The following is an 18,374-nucleotide window of genomic DNA, read 5'->3' as shown; positions in this document are numbered from 1 at the left end:
GAAAGGGGAAAAAAAAAAAAAAAAAAAAAAGGTCAGCCAAGCACTAGGCTCCAGGTGGCTCCCAAGTACTTCACTGCCAAAAGAGGAAAAAAAAAAATCCTACGCTGGAAAACAAGTGAGAAAGGGGCTCCCCAGAGGGGATTGGCTCAGCGTGGAAGACAGCAAAATTCGGAGAGCATGAGGATAGCACTCGCGCCGGTGGCCAGCGCTGCGAGCACACGGACGCTTTAGGAGCAGTTAGCCGGAGCTGGAGGCGCCGGCGGAGGCTGTGGCTGCGGCGGCGGCGAGGAAGGGACCCCGAGCTCCGCGCACAGGCATCGCGCTTTCTTCTCGCTCCCCTGCTCTCCCCCCTCCCGGCCCCCTCCACCCCCCTTCCCTGGTGTTCCCAGCAGCCAAGGGTTTCAGATGTCCCACCGCCGTTTGACCCCCTCCCCCCGCTCTTCCACCCCTGCAAATGAGGTTTGACCAGCCGAGGCCGAGCCCACCTCTGGCTTGGTTGGAATCACTGACATTTAGACTCCAGGCTTCAACCTGTTTACAAGCGGGCTTTCCAAAGGAAGGGAGTGGGGGACTAGGGCCAAACAAAACGCCAACCGCCCCCCCCCCCGCCCCAAACAAGAAGTGACTTTCTGGAGGCTTCAAATCAACAGGCACCACCAAAAAGAGAAAGCAAGAGGGGAAGAAAACAACTGCGACCAGGCAGCTGCCTCCAGTTCTGACAAGTCCAAGGGGACGCACTTTTAGAAGTGGCTAGCAGGCTGGGGCTGTGCCCAGCGGGACCAGAAGGTGCCAGCGCAGAAGGGCACAGGCAGCCCCCAGCCCCCACCCCACCCCCTTTGGGTTTTGTTCACCGTGCTGTCATCTGTTTTTCAGACCTTTTTTGCATCTAACATGGTGAAGAAAGGAGCAAAGAGAACAAAGTGACTTCTGGGGGAGCGGAGATCGCTGGTGACCATCACCACCACCGACACCACCAGCTTCTGTGGCCACCCACGTCCACCATTCACTGGGAGGCTCCAGAGGCGCAAGGCAGCGGTTCCGAGAACGGAGCGAGGAGAGGCAGCCGGCCCTTCCGAGGAGTTATGGATGTTGGTGCATTCAGTTCTGGCCAGATCCGCACCCAGAGGGAGCTAACCAGCGGCCACCACCTCCAGCTGTCTCCTTGCCTTGCACCAGGTCTTACCCTTCCAGTATGTTCCTTCTGATGAGACAATTTCCAGTGCCGAGAGTTTCAGTACAATGTGGAAATGGATGCTGACACATTGTGCCTCAGCCTTTCCCCACCTGCCCGGCTGCTGCTGTTGCTTCTTGTTGCTGCTCTTGGTGTCTTCCGTCCCTGTCACCTGCCAAGCCCTTGGTCAGGACATGGTGTCACCAGAGGCCACCAACTCCTCTTCTTCCTCTTCCTCTTCCTCCTCCTCCTCCTCCTCTCCTTCCAGTGCGGGGAGACATGTGCGGAGCTACAATCACCTCCAAGGAGATGTCCGCTGGAGAAAGCTATTCTCTTTCACCAAGTACTTTCTCAAGATTGAGAAGAACGGGAAGGTCAGCGGTACCAAGAAGGAAAACTGTCCGTACAGTAAGTAGCAAATGCCTGCTCCGCTCCTTCCAATTATCCACCCCCACCCCACACAGGGGGGGAAAATCTCTTCCAGATGTGGCCAGCTAAATATTTACGTCCCCAACCCCTGTAAAATGATTAAGTGGAATACTTTCACACTAACTCACCCCCCCCCCCCATGTATACATTGTGCTGCCGCACCCCCTTCTCTTGCTTGGAGCGCTCCCTCCACACCCTCCACCCCTTGCCACCCTATCCACCTCTTCTCTGTCTTGTCACTCGCCGGACCACTCAGGGCGCCCGAGAGTTGTTACAGACCATAGATGCCCCTCTCTCTCTCCACCTCCGTTCCCCACCTCATCCGACCGGCTCCTTTCCCTCCCTTCCGTAAACGACTCGAGTAAACACATTTTATTTCTTTTTGCTGGCAACCTTGTTAAGGGTTTTGGGACAGGCTCCTCAAGCTGAAAATAATTATCCGCTGCCAATTTTAAGGGCTTTATGGGAACTTTATTTAAGAAAGAGAGAGTTATACCCTCTCTCTTACCCCCATCCCCTTACCCCACCACCTCTAGATAGGAGCGAAAAAGCATTTTTCTGGTTCTGACTTTTTTTTTGTTGTTGTTCCTTATGTTGGCTTGAGTGATTGCAGTCCATGAAGTTAGCTTTTCAGGCACCACCGCTGCTATTTGTCTTCTGCCTGCCTTCTCTCTTGGTAACATGATGCTCATGTCTGCATTGTCAACAGCATATGCGCTGCTTTGTGGTGTCCTGTTGTACTCAATTCTTCTGAAACCTCTCATATTGCAGAGCCATACTACTACAGCATTGTAAACATCTGGGACTGGATTCACCCAGACCTCACACAAATTTCATTGTCATTCTCTTATTTTCAAAGTAAAAGTCGTATGTCTGTCTCCATGGCTATAGTGTATCCCATAAGATAACTTTTTCTCCTCACTACAGTTTATTCCCTGAATCTCTGGATCTCTATTTCTTTTTTGCAGGGGTGTGGGTTGGGGAGGAGGCGGCGAGAAGGGGTAGATACTGTGTCCTTCTTGAATCAGTCCAGCAAAATCAGATTACTCCCTTGACTTCCTTTCCAAGTTACTTTCAAGTGGTGGGATCTTTTTTATTGATTGTTATTTGAAAGGATCCCGAGGTTATACAATGGCACCGAAGACAGTAGACCACGACATTTAAGCAACTTTAATGACCATTTAGCATTATCTCAACGGTAAATTCCAGATCACCTTTTAAGGGGGCTTTTTGTGTGTGTATCATTTGGGAATTCCAAGTATATATTTGCAGCTAACTTAATACATGGGGGAGACATTTCAAGGTTCCTTGACCTGGGAAGTACCAGGTATAAAGGAAATGATGGCTGACTAGAATGTAGCATTTTATTTTTAGATAAAGATTTGTGAGAATTAAGACTTTTTTTTCCTTTGGGGACTTACATTCAACTTTACTTCTGTTTCTCCTCAGCTATAGCTTACTTTATTAAAGCTAGCAATATGTTTACATGTTGTAAAAATATTCGTAGACGTATTTTGAGGTGTTCCATTTCATGTTTAATACTAAATAGTCCATTATCCGTATTTTTTTCCATTCTGAGTCATGTGACTGAATTAATGTCATTTCTGTGGAAAGCCTTTTTTTTTTTTTGGCTTGAAAATCATTTGTTACCTGAAATCATTAGATGCTCTTTATAGCCTTTATGGGTCCTGATTTAAAGTGTAATACTTTTGTTTACTTCTAAAACAAAATAGTTTTGTTGTCATCCAGTTAGGAGGATGGAGAAGATGCTGTTCAATCATTTGCTGAAGAGTGGGCTGGAAATTAAAAAAAAAAATAGTAATAATAATTCACGTGGACTAAAGTTCTTTGTATTTTTAGTTCATGGAGAAAATTCAAGGGACTATAAAAAAAATTTCAGGTTGTTAACCATGATCAGTCTTTTTTCTTTTTTTTTTTTGACACTAACTTGATTATGCCATTGCTTTTTTTTACATTTTAATTGTCTTTATATGTGATACAAGAAAGACCTATCTGCACTGCTTTGGTTTATGTGACTTAAAATTTCTGTTTTCTAGAAGAATGGCCGCTGTGCAGTTAACCATTGAAATGATTTTCCAGTGTACACATTGAATTATATTTTCACAATAACTATCTGTAAGGAGAAAATTTACAAATTTCCACATAAAAACTGGTGTGGAAATTTTCATCCTAACTGCCGAAAATATGCAAATATCTCTTCCCTATGGTAAAGTGTCCCAATAACCTTTGTGGAAATTACAAGCTAAATATCTTATATGGTAATGCAATCTTAATCAATGGTTAAAAATGAAAGGGGGCGTGGTTTACTCTGTTAAATAATGTCAAACCATAAACCATTTCGGCTTTCCAAGAACATCCCTATGAAAATATAGCAAGTGAAAAGTAGAGATTGAAAAAACCTTAATTTCACATGTGGCGGGGTAATCAGAACTCTGCTACAATTTCCAGCTGGACTGATTCAGCTGAAGTACATGGTATCATTAAGATATTGTCTAAATGTTGCATAATTACATATGAACAAACTTTTGCCATGCCTACAGGGTAGTCAGTCAGCCAACCCACCAAATGGTAGCCTGTTAAATATTAGGGTATCTAACCTCTGAAAAGTGTCAGTTCCTTGTCCAAAAACCACATTTCAGTCACTTTTTCCTAAACAAGTTATTAATTACTCTCAATACACAAAGCTGTTCCTTTGAGGTTTGCTTATTTGAAGATTAATTTTCTTTGTTACTTTTGACCCTAGTATTATTGCTGCTCAACTGCAGTAACAGCTTATCTAAAAGGTTATATGCTTGTGATGTCCTGGGTAATTAAACAACTGGTTCACTGGCCTTTTGCCAACAAAATGCTAACAAAAGGGAAGCGAGGAAATCACCCCTAAGCATTGCAAAATCATTTTTAACTTGTATCTCCAAAGCTGGTCCCCAGAAATTCTGTGGTTCTAAAAATACCACATATAGTAGATAGTCTTCTCAATTTTGGTGATTGTTATAAATTCTCTATTTTAGGGGGAGAGGGATTGTTTCGTGTTTCTCTGGCATTATATGAGAGTGGAGAATAAAGGGAGCAGAGATGAGTTATGTTTCTTCTGCTAGAAGTCTGAGAAAGCTTGAATAATTTAGAAGAGCTGTGGTATATCTGTCACTGGATACGTGCAGGCTCATTTAGGTTTTGTTTTATCATTCTTTACATCTAGAGCTTTGCCCTTGAAACATTACCACACGCCTCTATTCTGGCCTCCTAGAAAGGCTGGATACAGCTGTTAGGTACCCTTGCAACTGGGACAAGGGGACTCATTTCGAGACAGGAGTAAAACAGCTGTGACCTTCTCCCACAGTTGTCGTTTGTGGAAAGGGGCTATCTAGTGAAAAGAAAAGGTATCCCTAAGCTCCAGACAGCTAACGATAGATATTCCCGAAATGGAAAGCCACAGAGCTGATGAGCCTCTCTGGGAAAGGAATGTGGGAGAGAATAGAGAAGTCAATATTTACTGGGTATGTATTATATGTCCTAGCTCTTTAAATATATATAATATATAAATAAATATATATATCTCATCTAATATTCATCATAGTCCTATAATTTAGATATAACGATCTACAGCTTTCAAATATGAAAGCTAATGTTGAAAAAGTAAACTGTCCAAGGTCATTCAACTAGTGATTGGCTGAGCCAGGATTCAAGCCTGTTTGGTTATAATCTCTCTCCTCTTTCCTCTCTGTGCTGCTGGCAACACTGATACTGATTCATTAGAATTAGAAATCCCCAAACTCTAAAACACAAATTATCCAAAATTTTAAATGGTTATTGCTGTGAACACCGACAGTTCTTCAGAATGACATTGGAACAGGAATAAAGCAACAGTGGACCTGAAGTGACGTATGTTAAAGGTATCACTGAAGGTAGTAGTGTCATATCAGAAAGTGGTAATGTATTCTGTAGGTGAAAACTCTCTTTTGATATTATGTTTGGGCATATAATTGCTTATGGACACAAAAAATACACATACATCAATCTCACTTATGTTAACAGAGGTCATTAGGAATACATGGCTATTTAAGAAAAATCCATGAATGTCATTGTCTATAGTAATTGTTTACAGCTGAGAGCCAAATGTTTAATTGTTCCCACGTGTAATAAAATAATTTGATTGTAAATACCACTGGGAAATCAGGCTGCTGCAGAAACTTCTGATACACGATTCTGAAAAGGGCAGACTCTTAGAGACCTAAAGTTACGTTAAGAAGACTATTTTTAATGTCTTGAAAATCAGTCTTCAAATCAAAAGGGTCCTTCACCATATAAAAATGACAGATTATTGTCGTGGGTTGAAGGCTTGCATTATTGCTTTCTAATTAAAACTGGAGCTTATTGAATGAAGTTAAATAAAGTGAGACAGATAATTGTTGAGAAATATAGGGACTCTAATAAATACCCAAGATTTTTTGGAAAGAAAACCTGTATACAATTTATGACTTCCATTGTGTCTTGTTTAAGTTGGGGTTGTTTCTAGAGTTTCGTTGCATAATTTATAACCGGCAGCATTTAATCATGAGCATGGAGGATTTATGAAGGTGGAAGGCACTGTATTTAAGATTTACATGACACTGTCTTATTACCCTTACTGCATTCCTATCATATGGACCCTCCACCTTGGTGGCTTTATCATAAATCTATTAAAAATGCACAATTAGAGTTCCCTCTTCATAAACCTGATTTATAATCACCTACTGGGAGAAACCCAAGAAATCACAGAAATGGCAGGAATCACGTGCTGGTATTGGAGTCTGAGAATTAAGAGACACCAATCTTTAGGTCTTAGGAATTGCAGGAATCTATTATCCACAGATTTGGACATTCTTTCAAAAACAGGTATTTTTCAAAATGATGTTCAAGCACAGAATTAAAAAAAAAAGAATTATGTCTTACAGAATCACGGAAACCCCACTGTATACCTACTTGCTTCTACAATTTTGCTGTCCCTTTTAGAGTGAAAATTCTTATCCCTGGGTGTTGCTTTAGTGTTTATTGAGCTTATGGTAGAACATAAACGAGCACTTTCAATTCTTGTACAATTACCTTAATATTCAGAAGCAAACCCAACCCCATTTATCATCCAAAAGTCTTGACTTTCCACAAGCCAATTGGTGGGAAAAAGCTGACAGCTCATTTAAAATGGAACTAATATATTCCTCGCATTTATGAGCTGCCTGTGAATATCTCCATCTTTCCTAAGCCTTAACTGCCAGTATGCTGATCCAAAATTGTAGCGCAAATGGTATTTCTTTATTACATTTCAGATGGAAGAGTAATACATGGGTATTAGCGCAAAGCAAGTTTAATCTAAACATTAATTCTGTGAACTTTGCAAAGAAGAGTAATTTGGATGGCGGTTTTAAAATTACTGCTCCAACATTTGTCAGCATTAATAGTTGATGTTTGGTTAAAGTAAGTAAAGTATCTGCATTTGCTTCCCAGAAAATAAAAATCTCTTTGAATTTTCCAGTAAGATGGGGCATAAGATTCAAGTCTGTGTAACTTTAATAGAGTTTTAGTCTAGAGATGGGCCTTCTTTTGTCTCTAGTCCTTTCAGCAGAATTATCTTACATGGTATCTTTCTATGATTTAAGATCACTTACATTTGATCGTTGGTGTTCGTTAACTTGGTATTAAAGTATATTCTTTCTCATAATCTGTACTTTTTTTTTTTTTAATCAGTGCACATATATTTACCTATGCCAGTCAGCCAGTCCCAGATAACAAAGGATAACCTAGAAATGTGCTTTTGTAATTAGTAAAAAGAAATATATCTGTATCTTGGGAAGCCATAGGTGACACTTTAATTCAAAATGTTGATGCTTTACAAAATCAGGTTATGATTTAAAGCCAAGTATTTAAAAAAAAAAATTTTTTTTTTATTTAGTTTGTACAGATTTTACACAAATAGAAAGTTCCAAGATATCTAAAAGGGAGCCAGGTCACCCACAAAATAATGGCCTTAAAGGCTCCCTTGCTTTTAAATCAGGTCAGTTGTGTTCTTTTCTTTGAACACTGCGTTCTAATTGGAGCGATAAATCAAAGAAGACACTCAGAGTAGATTCCCATGTAAGGTGGACAACTGGACAGTGACTTTTTACTGCTGCTAACACGTGCATCCAATTACCATTTGATAGATTCACAGTGCTGGCAGTAAAGCATTGCCTCATTTTATAGTTCACCTAATAATTCTTCAACCCAAATCTGTCCACCTTTACCTGTATCTAATCTGTTAGCATGTGTGTTATCATTAATAAGGAATTTTCAAATGTTTGGCATGCTTCCTACAATGAATAATGACATTGAGATAGTAACGAATCATCTAACTAACCATAATACAAGAGGTAAAACATTGATTAAGTTGACATATTACCAACTTGAAATAATTGCCAACTAAATATAACCTAATTGTTTCACTACAGCTATAACCTAATTTTCAGTAGTGTGGGTTAACTGCGAGATTTTTTTTTTTTTAATATTTTCCTATAATTTCTTCCCCTTCTCGCCCCGCCCAGGGACCTTGTGTGAACGTGCTTTACTAATAAACATACAAGTCAGTTCATCCTTAATCTTTTTTGAGGCATTGCCCCTGTGTTGAGGATAACAAGACATATTCATAGGCTCTTTACAATTCAAGGCTTATTTACATCTTTTTAAGAGTTCTGTCTTGAGGCAAGTACATATCTGAAGTGAGAATTGGCCCTCTGATACTTTATCACCTCCTTACCACTCCATTGGAAACCCTGGTGGCGTAGTGGTTAAGAGTTTGGCTGCTAACCAAAAGGTCAGTAGTTCAAATCCACCAGGTGCTCTTTGGAAACCCTATGGGGCAGTTCTACTCTGTCCTGTAGGGTCGCTATGAGTCGGAATCAACTCAATGGCAACAGGTTTTTGTTTTGCTTTTGCATATATTTGAGGCCAGGGCAAGTCATCTATTTTCATTGCTTAGCACCCCAAGTGACATTGAGGGCCAAGGACCTGGACTGGTTTATATGTCCAGCATACAAAACAAAGAGTTTATATTCTATGCATAAAAACTTTCAGAAATGAGAATTCAACCTACTCCATCAGGATCCTCTCTCCTTTCGAACCTCCAGTGAGTACACTCTTATCCCAACTCTCAGGCTAATTTCTTATAGCTCTGCCTTTACTGAGGCGCACAAACCATAGATAAGCACCCTTCAAAGAACGGATGCTGACTGTCCGGTTACTAAATCGTCATTCTGTATTTTCCTCCAGGCTAACTATTCTGCTCCCAATAACTTTCCTTACAAGTTCATTTGATCTTTCTTTTCAATCATTTTAGTACACGCAACACTTACCAGCTACTTGGTCATTTTCTTTACCTATTTGCCTTTGTCTGGACAAAATTAAAAAAGTGAAGGTGATTTAGGAAATCAAGTAGTTATTTCTCTTCTACTTTAGTCATCACTCGCTTCAAAGAAGTTGAATGCTGATTTGGGGAGTCTGATTTTCCCAGCTTCCAGAATTACGCTTAGATTACCAAGCCTTCTGTACACCCCTGCCAAATGTAGATTTTCTTGAACTAAACTCTTATTCTCACTAATACTGGTTAGCAGTGGGGAAACAATGGAAAATATATATTCATGTATACTCTAGATATACTACGTAGTAGAAATGCTCATATCTTTATTAGAAAGCTGTAGAGATACTGTCAGAAGTTAGAATATGTATTAATACCTTAAGTGAGTTTATGTTCTTTCAAGGCAGGATCTTTTGTCACTGATTGCTGAATTAGATTTATTTTGATTATATAGAACCTGATTACACATATTAAATTGTTCTGTTAAAGTAAAAATATTAAAAGCTTTTTTCAATTGTTTTTAAATTATATGTATTTCCAAAGCCTAAATAACTTTGATTTATTGATAGAATTATTAAAAGAAGAATTAATATCCCGTAACAAGAGGAGGAAGGAAACCCTGGTGCCCTAGTATTTCAGAGCTATGGCTACTAACCAAAAGGTTGGTAGTTGGAATCCACCAGGTGCTCCTTGGAAACTCTATGGGGCAGTTCTACTCTGTCCTATAGGGTCGCTATGAGTAGGAATTGACTCGACAGCAACGGGTTTTTTTTTTTTTTAACACGAGGAAAATGGTGAAGCATGACACTGATTTACATACTATTTGTGATCTAAAATGCGATATATTTGTAATGTTATTAATAACATTAATTATCAAGGCTTTAAATCAGATTTCTAGGACATTTTTGGGAACATCTCTATAGAGGGGCGTGATTCCTTAAATATGAAAAGAAAGTGTGCTTGGGAGGCTAGTAGATTGAATATTATAGTATAAACATTTAATAAAAAAAACTATAGAAATGTTTTAAATCTCAGATATGCTGATATCCAGGAAGCAAGAGCAACGGTACAGAACACGGAATGAGAATGTTAGAAGCCAGAAGGACAGCAAAAGGCAAAGAGGCCACAGAGCATTTAGGCACATCCTGGAAAAGGAGGAGGAGATGCTTTGCTGGAGTGATGAAGACAAGGGTTTTGAACTCCCAAGAAAGAGATCAAGCTAATGAGTACCAATGCAAAAGAGCTGACATGACAAGAAAGGTGTGAGAGAGATATAACCCAAGCCCTGGCATTCAACTGGATGTTAAATTAGCTGAAATGAGAACCTGTGATCTAAGAAGAATCCTGCAGCAGTAATCTCAGGCACGGTATCAAAGCAAGGAAGGCTAAATCCAACTTCTCGCTGAAGAGGCCATATGGTAGAGTGACTAAAAGTGTGGACTTTGATTGAAAGTATGGGCCTTGATTAAAAGTGGGTTTTGAAGCCACAAAACACATTGCCGTCGAGTCCATTCTGACTCATAGCAACCTTATAGGGCAGAGTAGAACTGCCCTATAGAGGTTCCAAGGAGCACCTGGTGGATTCGAACTGCTGACCTTTTGGTTAGCAGCCGTAGCTCTTAACCACTGTGCCACCAGGGTTTCCTTGAAGCCACAAACATGGGTACATTAAAAAAACGATAGCAAGAAGCCCATTGCTGTCCAGTGGATTCCAACTCATAGCAACCCTGTAGGACAGAATAGAACTGTCCTGTAGGGTTTCCACAGAGCAGCTGGTAGATTCAAACTGCTAACCTTTTTGGGTAGCAGCCGTAGCTCTTAACAACTGCGCCATTAGGGCTCCTCTATCCTACATGGTAAAGATTAAATGAGATTATTCATTCGTTAATTCATTTAACAGAAATATATTAAGTACCTACTTTGTGTCAGAGACCATGTAAGATACAGTAAATACAGTGGTGAAAAAAAGATGCTGTTTTTGCTCTCAGAGAGCTTACATTCTACTGATAATATTAAAAAGCAAGCAAGTAAAGAGGTGTATGATGAAAAATAGAAGTAAGTGATATAGAAGAAACAAGTAGGTCAGTGTAACAGAAAACTACTGGAAACTATTCTAAACAGCATGGCTACAGAAGCCTTTCTGAAGAGATGGGAGGAAGGGAACAGCATGGGGAGAGTTTGGTGCCTCCAAGGAGTAGAGAAAAGGCTGGAGCTTAGCGAAAAGTTGGAAGGAGTCAAGCTGATGCGTGCAAACATCTCAGCAGTGCCTGGCTCATAATAAACCCTCATCAAGTGACTACTATACAAAGAAAAAAGCTAATATGGTACTTCCTCTTGTTTCAGGGGAAAGTGTCAGGAAAGCAACTAGGAAATTATTTGATGAAGTGGGAACTGAAAATACTGGAATGGAAGAAAGAGGCAGAGATGGAGAATATACTTGGCATTTTTAAAAAGGAAAATTATTAGAACACCTGAAATTATTTAAGAATTGGAATTGTAGTGTTCGTAGTGGTCTGAAGTTTGGTAGTGGCCTAGGTTTTTTTAAGAGACTGGTAGCAAATATTTGAAAATGGGAGGTAACTTAAGGAGAGAGTGAGGAGCTGAAAATAAAGAATAGAAGATAACAAACGTGTTCAAGGACACAAACTATAAAGAAAACAACAACAAAAAACCGAGGATAGGAACAAAACAGGTAACTGGAGATTTTAAGAAGACAGCTAATAGGATGTAAAAGAGAAAAGAGAAAAAGCTATTCCTTATTTTTAAATATTTCAAAACAAATCTCTTAAATTCTACTACGATTTTGAACCAGGATTATCTCAGATGCTCATTCTCAGTAAATTCCATAGTTAAATTTCTCATCCCCGGAATAGAGGCCTTTGTGGCCCATACCCTCTATGGGTTTGCAGTCTAGAGCTGGAGACAGACCAACTTCATAGGGAGTGGGAAACAACATATAAAGCAGTTGATAGAAAGAAAAGCAGTAGCAATGCTCTAGAACTGCCCCATAGGGTTTCCAGGCCTGTAAATCTTTACAGAAGCAGACTGCCACATCTTTTTCTCCCACAGAGTAGGCTGATGGATTGAACCACTGGCCTTTCCGTTAGCAGCAGAGCGCTTAACCACTGCTTAACCATGAAGGCTCCTTTTAAAGTCATTGATAAAAACCAAAACCAAAGCCACTGCCGTCGAGTCGAATCCGACTCATGGCGACCCTATAGGATAGAGTAGAACTGCCCCATAGAGTTTCCAAGGAGCACCTGGTGGATTCGAACTGCTGACCTTTTGGTTAGCAGCCATAGCACTTAACCACTACACCACCAGGGTTTCCAAAGTAGTTGATACAGTAAATGCTAAATAAGCAGGTCAGAATTTAAGTAAACAGCAACCTCTAACTGAGGGAGAGATGAATGACACCAAGAGAGCCACACTAAGGATAAGGGACAGAAACAGAGATACAAAGAGAGGAGTAAGAACAATTTAGGCATAAAAGAAGTATGTGGGCATAGAAGTAGCCGTGACTTTTTCAAGAAACAAGCAAGCCAATGGCGAGATAACAGGGCATTTACTTGTTAGTAGGCATAGCACTTTTTATAGCAAAATATGGTAGAAAGTGCTGTCACTTGAGGGAAGTGTGTGAGTACCCTTATATTTGAGGACATGTATTTTCTGCTAAGATATTACTTAATACAGCTTTCATTCAAAATGGTCTTCTGTTTATTTTTATTTTATATTTTTGAAGAAAAAAAAAGCAGTAGAATTTTTTAAAAGAGTATTAGCTGTAGTAAAATTGATATAAGTATTAAAATAGCAAAATTTGTAACTTGGTCAGAAAAAAACTCTTTTTAATTTTATACTAGGGATAGAAGAAGGAAGTAGTTCTTTAGCAATGACATTATCTTTAGCAATCCTGATTTGCTAAACAATCATTCCTTAAAATTTTAAAATACTCCCTACTGTGGAAGTTCATGATACGTATATGTCACGAGGAGAGAGTTTTTGTCATTTCTGGTGGATTCCCGAAAGGGACTACTGAGGCATTAATATTGCTTGCTATAGTTGTGCAATTTTTCTTGTCATTCCTCTTCTAAAGATTTACTTGGTTTAGGCGATCATGAAAAGGAGACTATAGTTCTTTTTTCATGCAGAAGAGTAGACTTCTTTTTTTTAAACAAGCTGGGAGCAGGATACAAACAGCGTGTATATAACTGCTCTGGTGATTAAGACCATGACCTCTAGAGACAGACATGGTGGTATGGAATCTGGCTTCCAAAACCACATAGCTGCGTGACCTTGGGCAAGTCACTTCACTCCTTGGGCCTCCGACTCTGCATGTGCTAAATGTAGATGATAATATCACCGATCTCATCGTTCTTGGAAGAGTAAATTTGCACATTTACAAATGAAATTATAAATGTGAAGTTCTCAATCTAACACCTGACACATTTTTAAGAGCTCACAAATGTTATCGAACATGACTGCGTTTTATGCTATGACTACCTGTGTTGTTTTTAATTATTCCATTTTCCAAAAAGATCTGTAAATCATGGAATAATGAGAAAAATATTGGGCAGAAAATCGATATCATACCGCCTTTTCGTTTATAGCGCATTTTAATTTTTCATCAGTTGATTATCAGGAAAATCCTCTGAAATGGGTAAGATAGGCATTGTTACCCCCACACTATAATTAGATGAGACTATTGAGGCTCGAAGTTAAGGTGCCAGACTGAAGTTACACAGTTCGGATAAGTGAGTCAGGATTCAAGCCTACTACAGTCTTAGGGTGACCTTTTGTTTTGGCTTGCCTGGGGCAGTCCCAGTTTATGCCTCTTGTTCTGGTACTTTCGTTAATAGCACCCCTGCTCACTCTCAAATTGTTGCATTACAAAATCACCATAGGCTTAGTCAGTCTGATCTAAGTAAGGCACAAGCCATTTCTCTCTTAGCTGCTTCAACCTCTTTCCAGTGTCCTCAGGATAATATCTAAATTCCTTCTTATGTTATATAAGGCTCTAATAATTTGCTTCCTCCCCACTCCCCAACCTCATTTCTCACTAGACTCCCCATTCTCAACATGCTGAGCTGACTTCAGTTCCATAACGTGCCTTGTTTGCCCATGTTGAGACCTTATCCATACTGCTGTGTCTGCCTGGAATGGTGTTCCTCTGTCCTCGTGCCCAACTCTTCTTTCACCTTTCAGTTAGATGTCATCTTTGGGAGCCTTCCTGCTGTCCCCTCAAGATCTGTGCTCCCAAACACCCTGTACCTAGCTCTGTTATTACATAGTACCATGCTGAGTAATTGCTTGTTTATCCATCTCATTTTCTCTTAGACAGAGAAAGCGCTTTGAGGGCGAGGATTGTACCTTATTGTACCTCATTGTGTGCAAGCACTTTCTACGGTGTTTGGCATATAATTCCAGTTGCTGTTGAGTCGATTTCGACACATGGCAACCCTGTGTGTGTCACAGTAGAGTTGTGCTCCATAGGATTTTTAATGGCTGATTTTTCAGAAGTAGATCACCAGGCTTTGCTTCTGAGGTACCTCTAGATAGACTCAAACCTCCAACCTTTCAGTTAGCAGCCGAGCATGTTAACCGTTTTTATCACCTAGGTTCTCTGTCTATATCAGGTAAATTACTATATTTAATTGTATGACTTGATCCAGTCAGTTAGGCTTGATTTGGTTCAGTTGTTTGAGAAAATGTGATTAATAGCCTACTCATCTGAAAAACAGTTGATTGAAATAAATGATCTTCTGAAATTTCATTCAGACCTAATCTCTATGATTCTGAGAACTTGGAAAATAATGTAGTAGGGCCATCATTACTTAGCTGAGTGTTAACTAGTCAAACTCAAATTTCTGAATGGAAATTGCTTTCTCCCTGAAACAGATTGTTTTTCCATATTTCTCCAAGTCGCCTATCTAGGACTACGATTAATTATGTTCAGTGGTGAGAATGACTTTACTCCCTTGTAAAATTCCTGCTGGCTGTGGCTGTTTCTGGCATCAGGGCTGAGTTTGGCCTCTGAGATAATTTGGTGACACTTAAGAAATCAGCAATTTTTAATGATTTATTTAGAGAGGAAGAATAATGTCCTGCAAAGAGTGGGAGAAAAGGGATATGGTTTATAGTCTTGGCTGTGTCAAAACATTCGCTGTGTTATCTTAAGCGAGTCATTTACTTTATCTTGGCCTCAAAGAATTAATCTATAAGATGAGTGTATTGAACTAAATTATTTTTAAGCTTCACAACACTGAAGTACCAGATTCCAGGACTATACAAATATTAGATAGTAATTGGAGTGGTCTGCATAGTGACCATCCAGAGATGTGAGTTTCTAATCCCTAGAACCTGTGGATATGACCTTATATGGTAAAGTTTTTGCAAATATGATTAATATAAGAATTTTTCGATGAGGAGATTATCCTGAATTATCCAGGTGGGCCCTAAATGCTATAACACATGTCTTTATAGGAATAGGCAGCGGGAGATTAGGCACACACAAAAGGCAAACCTGATATGACTCTGGAAGGCAAGGGAGAAATTGGAATATGTAATGCAGCTGGATCTGAAGATGGAGGAGGGAGCCATGAATCAAAGAATGTAGCTTCAGAAGCTAGAAAAAGCAAGGGATAAATTCTTCTCTAGAGCCTCCATAGGAAGGGTGTCCCTGCTATCACCTTGATTTTGGCCTAGTGAAACTGACTTCAGACTTCCACTATTTTAACTGTGACAGAATAAATTTCTATTATTTTATGCCACCAAGTTATGGTATTTTGTTATAGAAGCCCCAGGAAACTAATACAGATTTTGGTACCAGGAAGTGAGGTGCTGCTGTAACAAATGCCTAAAAATGTGGAAGTGGCACACTTTGAGGTGTATGATGGAAAAAGCCTGGATTGCCTTAAACAGAATGTTGGTAGAAACAGATACATTAAAAGTGCTTCTGAAGTGAGTTCAGAAGGAAATGAGCACAGTAGAGAAAGCCTATAACATCTTAGAAAATACATATATACAGAATGTTGACAGAAAAATGAATGCTAAAGGTGCTTCTTATGAGGGCTCAGAAGGAAATGAGGAGCATGTTATTGGAAACTGGGCAAAAGGAAATTCTTGCTATATAGTGGTAGAAAACTTAGCTGAATTTTGTCCTAAAGTTGTGTGGAAAGCACAGTTTGTAAGCAATGAACTTGGATATTTAGCTGAGGAGAATTCCAAGCAAAGTGGTGAAGGCACAACCTGGTTTCTTCTAGCTGCTTATAGTTGAATCTAAGAGGGAAGAGATAAGAATTGTTGAACAAAACGGAATCAGCACTGGATTATTTGGTAAATTCTCAGCCTATCATATTGCAAAAGATGCTAATATTAGGAGATTCACTGTTAGGAAAGCATGCTCTGGAGAGAAGGCCAAAGGTGTGGCTGACAACCTTACGATACATTGAAGAGATTAGGCATGTACCACATGGATTCCATAAGTAATCTAGCAGAAGCCAGAAATAAAGATAAGCCTATGCAGGAAAGAACTGTGTAGGACCCTCTTGTCCAATGGCATGAATCTCTGTGACATACATGGGAAACCCACAAGGTATTTGAGAATGCTGTACTAACAGAAACTGGACTGCAAACTTGGACTGAAAGGGACACAGGAAAATGAAGGAAGGCTGTCAGTATCCCAAAATCTACTGGCAGGAAACAAGATGATAAAACTTGTCAACTGCAAATAGTCGTCACCCTTCAAGAAAAGGTAAGATTATTCCAAGGGCAGAGCTTTGTACCCAGAGTGTGGAACCACAGGCGCAGGGGCAGAGGCTCAAGCTGTGGGTGCAGAGGGTAGAGCCATGGGCCCAGAGGGTGAAGCCTTGAGCTACAGAAAATTATTCCTAGGCCACGAAACCTAATAGAATTTGCCCTGCTGGATTTCAAAATGGCTTGGAACCAGTGATCCAGTTCTTCCTTCCATTTCCCCCCTTTTGTAATGGAAATGTCTATAACTCTTTTGTATGTCTAGTCCACTCTTTTATTTTGGGAACAGATGAATTACTTTCTAGTTTCACAGGCCCAGAGGTGGGTAGGAATTTTGCTCCAGGATGAATCATCCCCAGAGTTTTACCCATACCTGATTCAGATGATTTAGATGATTATATTTAAGTCTTTTGAACAGATGATATCCAGATGAGATTTTGGACTCAAGTTGAAATTATAACTGGTTGGAACATTTGGGGATGTTAGGATTAGGTGAATGTATTTTGCATGTGGGATGGGCATGAATATTTGGGAGCCAGAGGGTGGACTGTAGTAGGCTGAGTAATATCAACTCTGAAATATCAGGTCTTAATCCCTGGAGCCTATGAATGTTACCTTATGTGGTAAAGTTTTGCAGGTGTAATTAAGTTAAAGATCTTGAGGTGAGATTATCCTGAATTGTCCAGGTGGGCCCTAAATGCCATTACATGTGTCTTTATATGAGTGAGGAAATGAGAGATTAGGTACACACAAAAGTCAGAAGGTGATGTGGTAATGGAAGGAGGGATTTGAAGATGCAATGTTGCTGGATTTGAATATGAAGGAAGGGGCATGAGTCCAGGAATGCAGCTCCAGAAGCTAGAAGAGGCAAGGGATGGAATCTCCCCTAGAGCTATTGGAGGAAGTGTAGCCATACTGACACCTTGATTTTGGCTCAGCGAAACTGATGTTGGACTTCTGGCCTCCGGAATTGTTAGAGAATAAATTTCTGTTGTTTTACACCACCAAGTTTGTAATTTGTTACAACATCCCTAGGAAACTAACACAATAACCTATGACAGCTTTATGTGGTCCTAGGTAGGGACGATTTGCCCCCCAAAACAGAGTATCTTATTGTAGAAAGAACACTAAGCATGGCTAAAGTCGATGTAGGTTCAAACACTGTATCCACTGTATCCATTAATTGTTCCCTGGGATAAGTTTCTGAGCCTCTGCTTTCTCATCTGATCTGTGAGGATTAAATAAAATAAGTTATGTAGAAGCATCTAGCAAAGTACTAGGCTTATAATGGGACCTCAAATTTTAGCTGAGTCTATATTGATCAAAAATTTTAAATGGCTGTATATTTGAAAGATGTCATCTAAAAATATGTCTAGCTTATTTGCACAGAGTACCTTGACCTGCTAGACACAACAGCAAATATCTTTAATCATTTGTTAAAGACCTGGCTACAAAGATCCGTTTTCCCACTGGGTATAAGGCTGATCTAACTGGATTAATGTGTGTTCCCTTTCTCTCTATGGGTTCAAGAGTCACTCTCCTGAAGATGAGTGCTAAATCCATGGGAACATACCCTTTTCTATTTAAAGAGGCCTTTTTATACTTAAGGATGATAGAGGAACCATTTAATGAATGAATAATTTA

At 39.8% G+C, this 18,374-nt stretch overlaps 1 protein-coding gene across 1 annotated transcript in view; it reads left to right on the top strand.

Moving 5' to 3' along the window:
- Window positions 1-443: 443 nt before the first annotated feature.
- Window positions 444-18,374, top strand: part of FGF10 (fibroblast growth factor 10) — a 101,171-nt gene continuing 83,240 nt past the window's right edge. The window contains exon 1 of the mRNA XM_049863461.1: window positions 444-1,579. Within this exon, the coding sequence (XP_049719418.1) occupies window positions 1,240-1,579 (340 nt within the window). The 5' untranslated portion in view covers window positions 444-1,239. The remainder of the gene's footprint in view (window positions 1,580-18,374) is intronic.

The sequence above is a fragment of the Elephas maximus genome, chromosome 2, assembly GCF_024166365.1.
Source record: "Elephas maximus indicus isolate mEleMax1 chromosome 2, mEleMax1 primary haplotype, whole genome shotgun sequence".
NCBI classification, from domain to species: domain Eukaryota; kingdom Metazoa; phylum Chordata; class Mammalia; order Proboscidea; family Elephantidae; genus Elephas; species Elephas maximus.
Note: the sequence above shows the minus strand (reverse complement) of the source record. Positions and strands in the feature narration are given on the sequence as shown.